We start from the raw sequence: 15,903 nt of genomic DNA, 5'->3' as shown, positions 1-15,903 counted from the left end.
GATTCTGAGTTGTGGATATGTCAGTAAGCAGATGGCAAACCTCACGTTTTAAAGCATCATGTGATAAAGTGTAAGGGTCTATCGTAGATAGAGGCACTTATATGATCTCAAATAAACTAGAACATTTTTATGGACTTTTTTCCTTTTCCTTCCGGTTTTGTTCTTTATTTTTTTATACATAATTGTAGGCAATAATGTAAAATCTTCTATGCAGCCCAAGTGTATTTCTGGCAGACTGCCCAAGCAAGTCAAATGCTGTTACAGTACACACTGATGTATATAGGTTTTCTCTATATTTCAAATTGAATTTACACTGAAAAAATGCATGGATTTTTAAAAGATATTGTTTTATATAATTGTTTATAAAGTCATTAAACTCGAATCACTGTTCTCACTTGTAATCTGGAGTTGTGTACGTGAAAGTTCCACTTTAGAATGTTTCCCTCCTGGATTTGTGGCAGGTTTAGATAAAGAAAGATGCATTTATCTATGTTCAAGTAGCCCGTGTGGAAACATTTCTGGCAAAAAGAGGGCATTTCATGAACGCATGGCCAATCGTTTGGGGTGACCGCTGACATGCCATATAGGCCTTGTTGACATCACCCATCCGTGTAGACAGCAGGATGTTTGCCCTTAAATACATGCCACTGGCTGCAGAAAGTGTTGAAATCTCTCATGCGAAAGCTCTTGTAGTTTTGATCATATGATTTCTGTAATGGCAAAATCGACATTTTGAATCCTTTAGGTTTTCAGCAAATGTATCTTGGTGCTTGGTTAATTGGGATGTCATGACTTGTAACTTATTCATTCTCCCAATGAAAGTGGAAATGTTGTTGTGTTTGTATGTGTGTGTGTGTGTGTGTGTGTGTGTCAGTTTATACAGAAAGATGAATTTGTTGCAAGTCAGGCAGAGATTTGTTTTTAGACACAGCTAGACTAAAGATTGCTGTTAAAGTAGTAAAAGTTAAGGATGATCTAAAGACTACAGTACTAACTATGTTTCCATTGGTACACTGACATGTATTCTGCAGAAAGGTCCGACAACTCATCCGAGAATAACAAGCATTGTGTGCCAGTGATTTGAATGGGCAAGCGTCCAAATGTGATGTCCCCTAAAGACACGCCCATTCATTTGTTTGACAAATTCTGGTACAACGATCACTTCCTCCAGGGACGTTACTCAAAAATATAGTTTCCACCTTCACCTCACTGGCTCAGTTTTCAGCTTGACCTTAATTCTGCCAAATAGACTCAGAACACAGAGCCCCTTAATGGGCATTGTGGTGATCATTTTTTTTAATGAGCAAATTTTGCGTTCCCTTTCAATACTTTTGCGTTACCTTGCAATATTTTGTATCAATACTTTTGCGTTTTTTCGAAGTAATGTAACTACTGTGCGGTACATTGTCCAGTCCACCACATCTACGGTAAAAAAAAAAAGACACAAAAGAATATTCTGGAATGTGAGACTTTGTAAGTCAGTTAGACTTCGACAGTCTGAAAATGGTGTTTGAGTAGAGAACCCTGCAATGGATATTAACGGTCTGTGTACGAAGAGAAAAACTCATGGTGATGCTAACAGACATTAGGTTTCGTGATTTGAGAAAGACAATCTGCAGCTGCTTTGATGGAAACAGTCATAACATGTTACCTCAAAATTATTAAGTAGTGACCCGGTTCGACCACCTCTGGTTTTATTTCGATATTTTAAGCACAGCAAGTGAACCAACAAAAGTGACGTTCAGCATTAGGATATACAATTTAAAGGTTGTGAAGCTGTCTTGCTGACATTTGACAGCAACCAAAAGGCTTTAAATTAGTTACAATGCTTCAGTCTATTTGCTTCGACTTTCACAGACAGGAGAAGTGCGCAAGACCAAAAGCTATCCTCCAGTTGCTTTATAAAATAAACATTTAAAATAAAAACTTCAAGGCAACATTTATTAAGGTGTGTGACAGACACTCCCCGGGTTTCCAACTGTTGATATGAGCTCCGCTCAAAGCATTTCCTTATCGCTCTTCTTCTCTTCAAACATGATGTTGGCTGTGGCTCTCTTGGCTGTGAAAAGAAGCAAATCTGTGTTTACACACTAAATGTAACAAGTGGTTAAGTTTTTTAGAACTAAGTCATCTAAGCAAAATGTCTTCATGCAAAGGTAAAAATTGCAATGAAGAATGGGATTACAGACACCGATGTAATATGTAATAGAAGTACAGGTGTGTAATGTATGGTAAGATGACTGATTTCTGTCTGATAGAAAAAATGCGTTGGCCAGCAACACAAAAATGGTATTGTGCTCATTTAATGACTGAACAAAGGGTTAAAGATTAGAAAAAAATGCACAAATCATTACAAAAAATAAACGTCCACAAAACAAATCGATTTAAAACAATGCCATGCAAACGGCCACGGCAATGCCAACGGAGTGCATCCCCTTACCCTCATCTTTTGAACTTGTCGGCTGCTTCAGTTGCCTTGTCTTTGATATCCTTCATGGCGCTGTCGATCCTTGCCTCATTCTTCAGGAAGATGGGGACGAACGATACGCGTGTAAATCAAGACGGAGCCATTGGAGGGGGTAGGGGCCATGCACCACACCAAGAAGCACCCTGCAAACGGTACATGAAAATACAGAATAAAAACATGTTCATTCCTGTTCCAGAAAACACTGTTAAATTCAGCACTCCCATGTACACAGCACTATTAGATTCAACCCTGGTGGTTTGAGGGGGAACGAGTTTGCATGGACTTTCTGATGAGGCTACGCAACAGAATGGGCATGGGGTTGGGCCTGTGGTTGGCTGGCAACAAAACAAAGCATTGTTCAGTTTTCACCACAGTGCTTCTCCAAAAATACTTCTTAAAAACGAACATTTGTTTATCCTAGAAAGAAAATGGTGGGAAATATACAGCATAGTATAAAATAGAATAAGTAAAATGCTGCTTTTAATGTTGTCAAACTACATAGTCCAACAAACTACATTAAACATATACGTTATTTGGATCTTATGTTTGAGTAGCATGTATTTGTAATATAAGCTTGTCTTTCTCTTGAAGCAGTTTTTCATAAGACACACTGAACTTTAACATACCGAAGTCAAATATTTGCCTCTTTTACCTTGACATATAGTAGAAGGGGAACCCAGGACAGGAAGATATCAGCAAGAACTCAGCCACACTGAAACACGCCATACACACCCCAGTAGGTCATGCCATTTTGTGTCATCATCCTTGGTTGCACTTCAATTGCTTTGATCCTGAAGTGACAAAAACCTGATTAAGTGGATACCATACAGGGAAATAAGCGTGTTGAGAACAATGTAATTACTTACAAAACCTGATTAAGTGGATACCATACAAGGTAGCAGACAGTGTACTTCTCTGGTGTTATAAACTGAACAACAACACACAAGTGTACAACCTCACCAGTTCAAGGCCTAAGAAAGGCTAACAATTTCAAGGATCTTATCCTTGACAAGCCTTATCATGCCTAGACCCTGACTCACAGCTTCACTATGAGAGTGGGGCACACCAGGCTGTCCCAATGACCTTTACGCAGACAGACGGGGTAAGCACTGACGTCTACTGAACACTAAGGAGCATGTGGAAGCATGTGGACCCATGTGGAACCAACTACCAGTGAAGCTGTGGTCACAACTGACACAGATGAGTCACTCGCCTTCTCGTGGTCTGGTAACCCTGTATTTTCTGTGCTTTGTACATACTCTTGAGTAACTACAGACTGCCTTAATCACTACAATTCTACAGCAGTCGTTTCGCCATTACAGCCCGACTTTTTTTGTATCTGATTCCCGTATAGACTACTAGAAGAAAATGAATTAACATTTAACCATACTTGGGAATACATTATCCTTACATTCTATTTAATATGTATGTATCTCAAATGCTTTTGTAATTAGTTCAGGATATAATGTGTGAAAGGTGTAATCACCTTGGGTGTAGGCCTACAGACAATTAGCCCATACGAAGAGGGCAGGGCAAAGCACTGATGGTGCAATATTACTCTATCGATTGACATGCTCCATTTAGTGTTTCCAAGAAATATTCCAATGATGACTGTAAGCCAGTGGAGACTGAACAAAACTGGTGACGTTGGCCTATGCCACAAGTCTGCTACAACTTCCTGTGACTTCTGGCATCTGTACTGTTATTATCTGCATGAATTCCAGACTTCATTCTCATAGGCAAAGAAAGGTGAGGCCGACCACGAGGCCTAACACTACGACATCTGCGCGCTACTGTATGTCACCCACCCTCGCTATCGCCAAAGTCTCCCATGTGTTCAGAGGGTGTATCCATAGTCATAACGGCAATATGGGCCGTAGGTGGGTGAGTGACGTAATTCACTGACAATTACTCTGGCAATGGCAGTAACAGCTCGTTTTCCTAACGTTACCGTGCGAAAACGGTTTATACAGGGCACAATGTACTCACGATATATATGCTGGGTACGCGAATCCGATCAGGTTACACAGAAGAGAAGCTCCATATCCAATCACGAGATATATCGCAAGAATGGCGATGATGGCTAAAATAGAAGTGGCGAACATATATTTATGTTAAAATACAACAGACCTTTTTCACATTATGACACTGTGGTGGCGGAATACGTTGTATTTTACAGAACAATCAACATCTGTTACCAATAAAAATCTATGCAACGTGCATGATTTTATAATGATTGAGATACAACCACGTCCGCGAATGCGTACGCACATCAACAGTGTTGTGTTCTAAAATGTACATGAAATATCGGAATACTAGGTTAGCTAAAAATGGCAACAGATTGCGTACATCCTGATGCCGTGCTGCGCTAATGTGGTCAACTTACCGATTGCAATATAGGACCTATTTACTCCCGTTTTCGTTTCAATCTTCTCCAAAAGATCTGTCATAAGATTTTTCTCATGGAGAAACTTATCAAATCGTTCCTTTAATCCTTGTGCCATGGCTCTGTTTCCTGTATGGCAGTGTCAGTTGATTTTTTAATAAACTTCATAAACTGCGACACCCATGCACAATAGCTCTTTTCTGCTTCACCCAAAACGATGGAGTGCGCGTCAGAGGTACGCTTGGCTACGTCACGGCGCAACCACACCCTTCCTTGTTATTAGAACAAACCATAGGGGAAGAGCATATTTTTTATTCCTGGTACATACATTATTTCGCTAAACATCGACCGTCTGATTACGTTGTTTATTTGGTGTGTATGCGTTACAACTTTAAAAAAAACCTTTGGGGGCATGTGAGGACATAACTGACATATCTGTTTTATGGTATCATAATATAAATGCACCTTTACTGTTCATAAATATCAACATTTTCCAGTTCAAAGAAAGACATTATATTATGTGTGTTGTCTTCATGATAACTGTCTCTGCTTCGGTCTGATGATGTCTGAGTTATTTGTGAAGTTAAAATATTCACGGTTTAGTTTCCTGTTAGCTTCCTCGGGCAACTTTGCTGCATTTAGGTTGTTTCAAATCGTTGTGAATTTTGATTGGGTTAAACAGAGGACTGTCATGTACAGCTTAATATTACTGGTTAGATATCTTTATGAACGCCCCCTATTTTTCAATCATTGGTTGAAACGTTAATGTATTCGTTGTTTGAGCCCACCCTGCATGGACAATAACGTGAATTTGCGCGGCGTCTCACTGTATTTTTAGCAGAGTGGCTAACTAGCTAACTACGTAGCTAGCTGATTTCAGATGTAGCTAGAATACTTCCTTGGTTGTTTTATGAACTTTGCTAATGTATAGCATGGTCATGTCTCTCTGTCAGGATTGGCTAATGTGAAGATAGCAAACATAGTAGCTTTGCGCTGTTCACCTTCCAAAAATAGTTTGGTTGTTCGGGATGTTTTTATCTTTAACATGGAAACAAAACGAGGGGATATTCCCAACGGCGTATTGGACGACCTTTGCAGGTAACGTTAACAAGTTAGCTAGCTATACATGGCTATCTTGAGAACTATCTAAAGTAGTCTCAGAGTGGCTATTGTTAAACGAAAGGATTGAAAGTAACATTAGTATGCCAATGCTTTGTGTTTTCAAACGATTTCACGCCTTTTAGTCGTAGCGGATATTAAGCCACCACTTCGAGGTGGTGAAAATGACCAATTTTACGATTGTTCTTTTGTAGTCAGCTACGTTAACTTGACGGTAACATTAGCCACCTGCAGAAATCCGCTAACATAGCTGTATCCTTTCGACAGTGGTTAGTTAGCATAGCTTTACAGCTATCTGGTAGCGTTACCTAACGTCTTCTTTAAAACCAACAGCGAATTATCTGTTTACGCGTCCACTGCTAACTCAGCTTGTTGGATGACTGCCTCCAATTTATATTCAACCAATCCAGCTGCTCTAAATCTAAACGCGTCTTGTGTAATGGTAATTGATAATGTCAATGCTAACAAGTGTTAGCTATCAAAGCAATCGAAGGCCGTTTTGTTCATAGCATAGATTTAGGAAAAACCGAAACCTTCCTCTTATATCTGGTTCACAGACAAACCATATAAACATCCAACTCACGTAAATTACACTCACTTAGCACTTTAAAACACATTTTAGATTGTTAATGTTATATTAAAGGGAGGATGTGACCTGTTAATCGTATTGATTGCTTACAAATATTTCGAGAGTTATGCCACCATGACATCCTGAAGGCTGGCTATCAGTTAACGCTGCGTCAGGACCACTCTCAAACTGAAGTATAAATATTCCAGATTACTTCACATTAGAATCTATGGAACACGGATGTTACCTTTGAATGTGCGTGTATACAGCCCCTTATTGCTAGACTTGCAGAATTCTGAGATAAATGGGAACCTGCTCAGTTTTACTCTGATTTTTATATTGGTATGGATTTCTTTCTCCTCTCCGTTCCTACAGCCGCTTCATCCTTCACATCCCCAGTGAAGAGAGAGACAATGCCATTCGAGTGTGCTTCCAGATTGAGCTCGCCCATTGGTTTTACCTGGATTTCTGCATGCAGAATTCACCAGGACTACCTCAGTGTGGGATAAGAGACTTCGCCAAGGCTGATATCCTTTCCTCTGAATCGCTTTTGTTTTCAGATGCCAAGAATAACCTCGAGTTGTATTTTATTGTGCTGTGTGTATCTCTGAGTTACAAATCCCTGAATCCGTACTTTCCTTTACTCTGTCATACTTTTTAATCATTGTCCCTTTCTGCTGCCAAATGGGGAGGATGTACAGAAAGTTTTAGATCAATGGAAGGAGTACAAGATGGGTGTTCCCACATATGGTGCAATTATTCTAGATGAGACATTGGACAATGTAAGTAAAACATGCTATGATGCCGATGCACTGCTATATAAGAAATTCCTGTAGTATTTTTCAGCTTTTTTTTTGTGCAAAATGTCAGAGGGTTTTTGATTTTCTTATTGATGGGGAACTGAGAAGGTTCTGTGGACCATCACTGCAGCCGTGTCTTGAGTTGGGCCTTTATTGTTTCTTCCTGTAGGCATTGCTAGTTCAGGGCTACCTGGCCAAGTCAGGATGGGGCTTCCCAAAGGGAAAAGTCAATGAGGATGAGGCCCCCCATGACTGTGCAGTGCGGGAGGTGAGTTGGTAATATTAGAGTTATAAAAACTCTATAATAATAATAATAGAGTTTTGGTCACTGATATTGCAATCGCATTGAACATACTGTCAGTGACTGCATAGTAGCTCCTGTTATATGCCTTGATCTACTTGGACTGCAATTTATGTACAATTTCTAATGTTTGGATCTCTTTAAAGCAATCATTAAATAATCTCTCCTTGTATTCCTAACTTTAAACCAATTTGCTCACATTTGGTCTTTCTCTAGGTGATGGAAGAAACAAGTTTTGATATCCGAGATCGCATCTGCAAAGACACGTACATCGAGCAGAAGATCACAGACCAGCTGGCTCGACTGTACATAATACCCCGGAGTCCCAAAGGACACCAAATTCAATCCCAAAACAAGAAAGGAGATTAGGGTATGGCCAACAATTCTGTATTTTTTGTATTCATGTATTTATTTTTCAATTGCCTACATTATGAATACTTGAGATTAATTTCTTTCCTTCTGTGCATCAATCTCTCCCCAGAACATAGAATGGTTTGCTGTTGAGCAGCTCCCATGTCACAGGAATGATATGACTCCCAAATCCAAACTCGGACTAGCTCCCAACAAATTTTTCATGGCCATTCCATTCGTCAGGTCTGTATGGAATAGCTCTCCCCTGTTCTCTTTTGCAGTAGTTATGTTGCCGTTCCCATTGTCTGTTCTCTGACGCTGCGTACGAATATGTATTACACTCCTTACCTCACGTAATTACTGATTTACCTTAGAAAAAATGATGCACTAAGAATTGAAATTAAAAACTATCTCTTGGATATCTATAGACCGCTCAGAGAATGGGTTGCCAAGCGCAGGGGGGAATCTACAGACAGTGATGAGGATTTCGCCTCCAATGGCAGCACTCCGTGTAAACCACACGTCCGGTAAGCCATATGCCAACACATATTTTGAACAGCTGTGTTTTGGGGAAGTGTATGTGTATTTCTAATGTGGTGGTTTGGTCATTTAAAATATTTCTTTAAATGTTTTAAAATGAATATTTCCTATACAGTTACCAAGAGTTGAGCAGTCTGGTCACAGTCAAACAGGCCTCACGTTTACAGGTCCGTTTGCCTTGATGCTTGGAAGGTCAACCCCAAAAGATATGAAAGATTAAATACTTTATTCAGGTTATTAGACATGGCCAGGAAGTCTCGGTGGCAGGTTCTTTTGAGGGCAAGTCTGATCCTGCTCTTTGTTTACACGTTTATGAACTGGGTGGCGCAAAAATAGTTAGTGATATTAAGTGTAATAAATAAAAAGTTGCAAAAATGTCTCTCCCTCGAGTTCACACACAAGGCTAGGTATGATCTTTCTGTTTTTGTGAATGTTCAACAGACCATGGGCTGTAGACTGTGACTACAGACTGTGTAATTGATGCTACTTTTCCTTGACACATACTTCAGCCTTAAGGCCAATTCAGAGTCCAGGCCACAAATGTCGCTGGACAAAAGAGACTAAATGTGTGTCTGCTAGGGAGTCGCTGACGTTGTCGCGCACTCTGATTGGATAGCAACTCAAAGTTCTAGGTTCTGTTGTGTTGCCATGGTCATGTTGTGTGGCTGTGTTTACATTGTTTAACGATTAGATGTAACGTTAGAAAATGTAAACAAGCTTTTGCTACATCGTCATACAACTCGTCATAGAAACTATAGATGATCTATTCCTACATTTTGTCTCTGGTGCAGGACTATGAAAGCCTACAGTGCCACGACATTTTTTTTTTTTTGTCGAGCGAGACTTGTCGCCTGGACTATGAATTGGCCTTTACCCTCAGTAAAGCAAAATGATAAATGTCATGCATTTTGTTAGTATTTTGGATGTTACTTCTGTTAATGTTAGGTTTGAAGTTGAACTTTCAATATTGTCCCAATGTCCCTCTTGGACCACAGATGGATAACTGAAAGGCAACAGTTGTTCTGTGGATCGAACCACAGTTCAGGATTTGGAGACCTCTGCCTTTACATCAGATTCCCAGTGGGGGTGTGATATAAGGTCACTTGAAGTTATGGTGACCATGCTTTTTATACTTGTGACCCACTGTTTTAACATGGAGTTTTGTTTACCCTTGTAACTTGTTTTTTAAAGGCCTAAAGTCGGACGTACCCCAGTGTTGACTGAAGCGTCTCCAGGAGACGTCTGGTCCAAGCAAAAGCAACAAAAGCCGATCGGGCTGCCAGCGCAGGAAATCAAGGTTTGTGTGGAGCCATTTACCTGAACCATTTACCTGAGCCATTTACCAGGGCCATTTACCTGGGCCATTTACCTGAGCCATTTACCTGGGCCATTTACCTGGGCCATTTACCTGGGCCATTTACCTGGGCCATTTACCAGAGCCATTTACCAGAACCATTTACCTGAACCATTTACCTGGGCCATCTACCAGAACCATTTACCAGAACCATTTACCTGAGCCATTTACCAGAACCATTTACCTGGGCCATTTACCAGAACCATCTACCAGAACCATTTACCTGGGCCATTTACCTGGGCCATTTACCTGGGCCATTTACCTGAGCCATTTACCAGAACCATTTATCTGGGCCATTTTGTAAATGTATTAAGAGAGGTTCAAGAGGACATATCCGACATAGACAGTGACTCTGTGGCTGAGTGTAGAGGTCACTATAGGGGAGCAAACATCACTACTCAGCGCTTGTACAAAGCACCCTGCTGTAGTTCTGCTCCCTGCAGCTGATTCATGTTGAACATGATATTCATCTGCCTATATACTGCTGGATCATTATTTGTGTGTATGTGTGTGTGTGTGTGTGTGTGCGCGTGTGTGTGTGTGTGTGTGTGTGCGCGCATGTTCACAGCAGAACCACAGTGCAAAAGGCAATGGGAAGAAGCACCAGGACTCTCCCAACCTAAAGAAAAAATCAAACGGGGTCAGCACACAACAGGTGAGGCAGCGTTCCAGGTAGCGTTCCTGGACCCGTGCTCTGCACTGCACTGTAGGAACACGCAGCCATGCCTTTGGCCTGGCATGTTGGAGAGTGGCAATTGGATGGACTGGACTAGTTGTGCTAGTCTAGTCTGAACTACCATACTACCATGGTATGCAATGTTGTCATGGCAGCACATAATGGTGTTGCTTCAGGCCATGCAGCAAACGGTTTCTTGGTTATGGTCAGCTATGGTGGACTAGCTAGCTAAGGAAACTTTCCCATCTAAACCATTTATGGTTATTTCAGAGTTCCCTTTGCATGAAATGATGGCTACTTAATACAGTCTCCTGAATTTTTAACTTATACAATTCAAATAGGAAACGGTGGAAACCCTCAGGGTGCCTGGCCATCTTCATATCCACACAGAAACATGAGTCGATGTTGACACATGCTAGCAGCAGCCAACTGTTCAAATCTCCAGCTCAGGGAACCCTCATAGGGTGGTTAAAGAGCTTCAATAGGTATTAACCCTCAGGGTGTCTGTGCTTCATATTAACACAAGTTCATATTCACTTCATATTAATATGAGTTTATATTACACACGCTAGCAGCTACCAACTGTTAATACGGTTCCTTAAGTTGGAGATGGCTAGGTGAACTGGCAAGAGACCTTGTATGTTTGACACCTCTTGCGTGTCACAGAGGGACACGGAGAGCACCTGTCAGAAGAACTGTTCCTTTCCAATTCACATCTTTCTGTTTGACTCTGAGGTCATTTGTTTGTTGTTGTTGTTGTTGTTGTTGTTTTCAAACCCCTAAAGCATCTACAGTAGGATGAGCTGGAACAAATCTAATGTTGATACTGTTTGCAGTTTCACCAGAAGGGGGCAATACAGCCTTTAAAACTATGCCCTTAGATCCACGCTGTATGTCATGACGTGATGATAGTAGATAACTTCTTGGTGCAATTTCACTTCAAATATGAGAATCTAGTGTGGTTTGTACTTATATGTACACATTTTTTTTTCATGTAGAAAGAAGAAAAGAAACTTCAGCCCAGAAGACTACAAGACAACTTCGACACAGGTTGGTTCATTCATGTTATATTTTTGGCAGCTAGTTTTAAACTGCACCCAAGATGAAATGTTGGCCATTTTGGGGTTTGACAGTCTTGTAAGTAATCTTTTTGGATACAAGCTGTTTTTGTCCCTCTAAATGTGTTGGGCCTGCCTCAGGCAGCACTCTGCTCCACTCCACTCCTCCTGCTAAGTCTTGCGGTTGTGCAGTTTGTAGTGTCTCTCACTCACTCTTCCAGTTTCTGCTTTCTGAGGCTTTTTTGTCCCAGTTCTTTTATCCTCTAATTGCACTCTCTGTCTTTCGACCCCTCTCTCTCTCTCTCTCTCTCTCTCTCTCTCTCTCTCTCTCTCTCTCTCTCTCTCTGCAGATGCTGCCTGCAACTTGAACGGCCTCAACGGCCAGGGCGCGAGCCGGCCGGACGCCGTCAATGGTGACTTTGAGCACATCATGTCCTCCAGGTCCTTCCTGGGCTTTAAGTTTGACAGGGAAGCCATCATGAAGTGTTTTGAGTCCTGAGGCTCCCGTCCGCCGTGTCCCAGTATTAGCCCATAGTGAGACTTTGAGCGTCGCTGGGCAGCACATGTACTATTCCCTCTCCAGTCCAAAGGAAACACGTTTGCAGAGCTCCGAGTTGGGGATAGGGACAGTGAAGGGCCTGACGGTGTGAATCGGACCAACTTCTTGAATAAAGTGGCAGAAGTGTTTTATATAGCTATATATTTTTCCAGCCCAGAAAAGGCAAGCATCATGGTAGCTCGCAGCGGGCGGTTGGTTCTGGAGCCGCTTGGACCCGGAGTGGTGAACCGCGTCCAAACCTGGTTTTGGTGGCGGAGTACGGTGTGAATGTGACAGAAACTGCATCTTGTCTGAACCCCACAGGGGGCCACTTGGGAGAGCCCGCCCCCGCATCTTGAGTGCACCAGTTGATGATTGGACGTGCTCGTTAGTGTGTGTCTATGGGTGTGCTGATGGGGAGGTTATGTAATGTTATGTATCCTTAGCCAGACTCCTCTCCCTCTCCCACTATGTGTGTCTGATACACGAGACATCTGCAGGTACTGTACTGATCATATTTTGCACGCATTGCACCAACACGCTAAGTACCATCAGTTTGGGGTGGGGGTGGGGTGTAGAATTGTCTCTGTGAAGGTCTTGCAGGAACAGGGCAAAGGAACTCTTGCACTTTTATAACGCTGTTGAGGAAGTGGTCCTCTCGTGATGAATGTTACTTTAAAAAGAAGCTGTTTGTTCGAAATGATGAGGGTTTCTTCAGGGCACTGTTCTCCTCTTCCGACTCGCCCTTAAAATTCACACACACACACACACACACCATCACACGTCTACTCAATAAATGCATTAGCAAGTCACTGTTTTAATTACCGTGTGGTTTAAACAGTTGTTTTCAGCTTTTCTGAGCCAGCATTGATTAGTACTGAAACCTGATTGTGGATCTGCAATGGCTTCTCCTGGTATCATGATGACCCATCCTTCACATATTCGCTTCTCTTACATAGAGCTTCGAAAGGTGTCTGTTATCAACACTGAACTGTACATTTCTAGCAGTGTTTCTCTTTGTAAAAAAAAAAAACACAAAAAAAACACAAAAAATGCTTCCTTTTATTTTTTATTACGTGACTGCTTGATTTGTGTTTCATCAGGAAGAATAGTAATTTCCATGCTTGTTTGTGATCTGTGAACCGGCACTGAATTCTTTGTGTGTTTTTTTTTCATTGTTTTGTTTGTTTGCTTTTTTTATTACAGTAAATCCAGTAACATTTGGACAGAATAGTTTGAAATAATGGAGTTCCACCAGTATGCAATGTGGTTCACATAGTTCCCAAGCTTTGGGGGGGGGTTTGCGTTTGCTGTACATCGTCTTTTGCAATAAAACATCTTCTCTTTAGAGTTAATGATGCTGTCTTTCCTGTCCACATTTGGGAGATCTAATCGTGTTCTTGTCTCACTGACTGAAGTGGAGCATCCTAATGTACCCATAGACTCCATCTGATAAGAACAATCCCAACAGGCTTTTTCAGCACACTTCAAAGACAAGTTGCTAAATTGTTATCTGAAGCTATTGTCAGAAGATGGACGAGATTTGAAGCTGTGTATATTGTGCAACATAAGGATCATGTAGGTCTTTTTTTATGAAAAAATACAAGTTGAATAGGCCAAGTCCTGTTTTCAGATGCCCAAATACCCCCAGTGGACTTTGGGGATCCTGCATTGCCTTATTTACACACAGATTTGATGTATGTCTTGGCGCCGAACATCCTTGAGGTGGACCACTTTAAAAGATAGCGGGATCATATAGATAACATCAGAACCAGGAGTTAAAAATCAACCAGCAATGAACATAAACGGCAGCCCCTTCATGTAAATATTGTGTTGTCTATCCAGATTAACTATCCTGTTCCATATGTATAGCAGGGGACACGCATTTTAAAAGTCGTTAGCAAGGTCCCCAGAGCAAAAATATGGGAAGGCTAGTCGTTAGACACATGCAACCTGTCTCTATGTATGGGTTTCTGAGGGACACTAACTCGAGCTATAAGTACATTTATCTAGCTAATTAGTCTCATGTAAAGCAACCCGTGACGTCTATGTTAGGCAGCGTACATTCACGTGCACAGTGTAATCAGTCTGTCCCAGATAAATTGCTTTCCTGTGAGATTATGAAACGAGGAAAAAATGAAAAACTATTTCGTGGCTTTAACAAAAACCTCACCAGCCATACAGATATCCATGTTGTAGGCCTATAAAGAATTGGCTGTTAACTAAGGTCTGTAAGAAATTGATACAACCCTGCATGATAGCAAAGACTAACGTTTGATGAGAGAGTTATAACAAATCTTCTCTGCCAAATAGTATTCTTATGGAAATGTCCACACACCGATGTCCCTTAACACCTGGAGTCAGGAAAATTAAGAGATCGCCATTAATTACAGAATAGGCTGGCTAGAAACCATCCTAGCCAAATAATGTTCTGGTAATTCCCTTTGTGTTAATCAGTTTCCGGCGACTTCTTTTAACAATAGATGTTCCCATTGTTAAAAGTCGCAGATCAGACTAACAAAAGGTCGCCGGAAACTGATTAACACAAAGGGAATTACCAGAACTTAATTATCATACATATGAGAGTAATAGGCTACACTTAATCACTTTAGAATTCTAGTAGGCATACTATTCATAAAAGTATAGTTGATCAATTTAGTTGTTTCAGTCATCCATTCATTTTCATTTTAACGCCGATAAATCCTATTTGCTATTGCTTATTGTTAAAATCAAAGATCGACTTTTGCTTCAACAGATTCCAGTGTTGGATTCTTTCAGTTCAGTGCGCATTAAAAGTCCTCTAGTAGCTCTATGTAAATCAGTGTAACTAAAAACGAAGAATCCAATGTTACACCAGAGGGCAAGGGATACTTTGAGAAGGTGATTACACACCGTACGTACTGCAGGGAACCACAAAAAAATTCCTAACTTGCATTTGCAGGTGACATTTCCTCTTTCTTCAGCTAGTTTCACTCAAGTGGAACTCTTCTACCGTCCACACGTAATTGAACAGACAGAAGTTATTCATTAAAATTTCCCTGAGGTAAGCATGAATTTAATGAGGGATTAGTGCACCGATTGGGACTTTATTATTTTGATGCCGTTCACATCAGCTGAAGGCATTGTTTTTCCACGTATGAAGTGTAATATCAGTATATGCCGGAGACAATAAGAACACATAAAACAAGACGGGGTCACTTGTACAAAGTAGCCTAAAGGTTGAGACAGTGGAGAGGGAGGGAATATATCTTGTGAATGGCTTCTTGAGAATGCATTTGGGATTTGACCTGAAGTCTGTGTAAGCCTTTAGGCTGAAATCTGTCATCCTCTCTGTTGGTAAATCAAGTATGCTCACCATATGACTTTCTACCCCCCCGTCCCCCCCGGTCTCTTTCTTCTCTCTCCTGCTCTGTCTACCTCCATTTACAATGCATCCTCTCCCCTTCTCTTTTGACGCATCCACCCCCAGCCCCACTCAATTTCCTCTTTGTTTTTTTCACCACGCATCCCCCACTTTCTCTTCACCTTCACCCGGTGAAGCAGTCATTTATCACACCGCTCCTCAGTGAAGGACTTCAGTAAAGATGGACTCACGTAGTCTTAACTCCCCTGTCAGAGGGGGGGGGGGGGGGGGGAGTGAGGAAATTGCAGATGGTTCCTTCATACCAGTCTGCATGTTTGATTCATGAAGAGCAAGTTCATTCTAAGGTTAGAGATGCAAGTCAATTTTACTGGCAGACATGAC

General features: G+C 41.3%; 2 protein-coding genes across 2 annotated transcripts; one reads left to right on the top strand and one right to left on the bottom strand.

The window, feature by feature from the left end:
* Positions 1 to 1,677: 1,677 nt before the first annotated feature.
* Positions 1,678 to 5,115, bottom strand: reep5 (receptor accessory protein 5). The gene is given in 10 exon segments (XM_031578198.2): positions 1,678 to 2,059; positions 2,441 to 2,450; positions 2,452 to 2,535; positions 2,537 to 2,610; positions 2,963 to 2,978; positions 3,126 to 3,212; positions 3,214 to 3,240; positions 3,243 to 3,258; positions 4,457 to 4,550; positions 4,854 to 5,115. Coding segments are annotated over 10 exon segments (588 nt in total). The 5' UTR covers positions 4,972 to 5,115; the 3' UTR covers positions 1,678 to 1,997.
* Positions 5,116 to 5,384: 269 nt separating this feature from the next.
* dcp2 (decapping mRNA 2) lies at positions 5,385 to 13,513 on the top strand. The gene is given in 12 exon segments (XM_012821178.3): positions 5,385 to 5,951; positions 6,916 to 7,067; positions 7,195 to 7,322; positions 7,510 to 7,608; positions 7,858 to 7,956; positions 7,958 to 8,011; positions 8,123 to 8,235; positions 8,421 to 8,519; positions 9,724 to 9,829; positions 10,455 to 10,541; positions 11,561 to 11,612; positions 11,971 to 13,513. Coding segments are annotated over 12 exon segments (1,191 nt in total). The 5' UTR covers positions 5,385 to 5,898; the 3' UTR covers positions 12,120 to 13,513.
* The last annotated feature ends 2,390 nt before the right edge of the window (positions 13,514 to 15,903 follow it).

Source organism: Clupea harengus, chromosome 12 (genome assembly GCF_900700415.2).
Source record: "Clupea harengus chromosome 12, Ch_v2.0.2, whole genome shotgun sequence".
NCBI classification, from domain to species: Eukaryota; Metazoa; Chordata; class Actinopteri; order Clupeiformes; family Clupeidae; genus Clupea; species Clupea harengus.
Note: the sequence above shows the minus strand (reverse complement) of the source record. Positions and strands in the feature narration are given on the sequence as shown.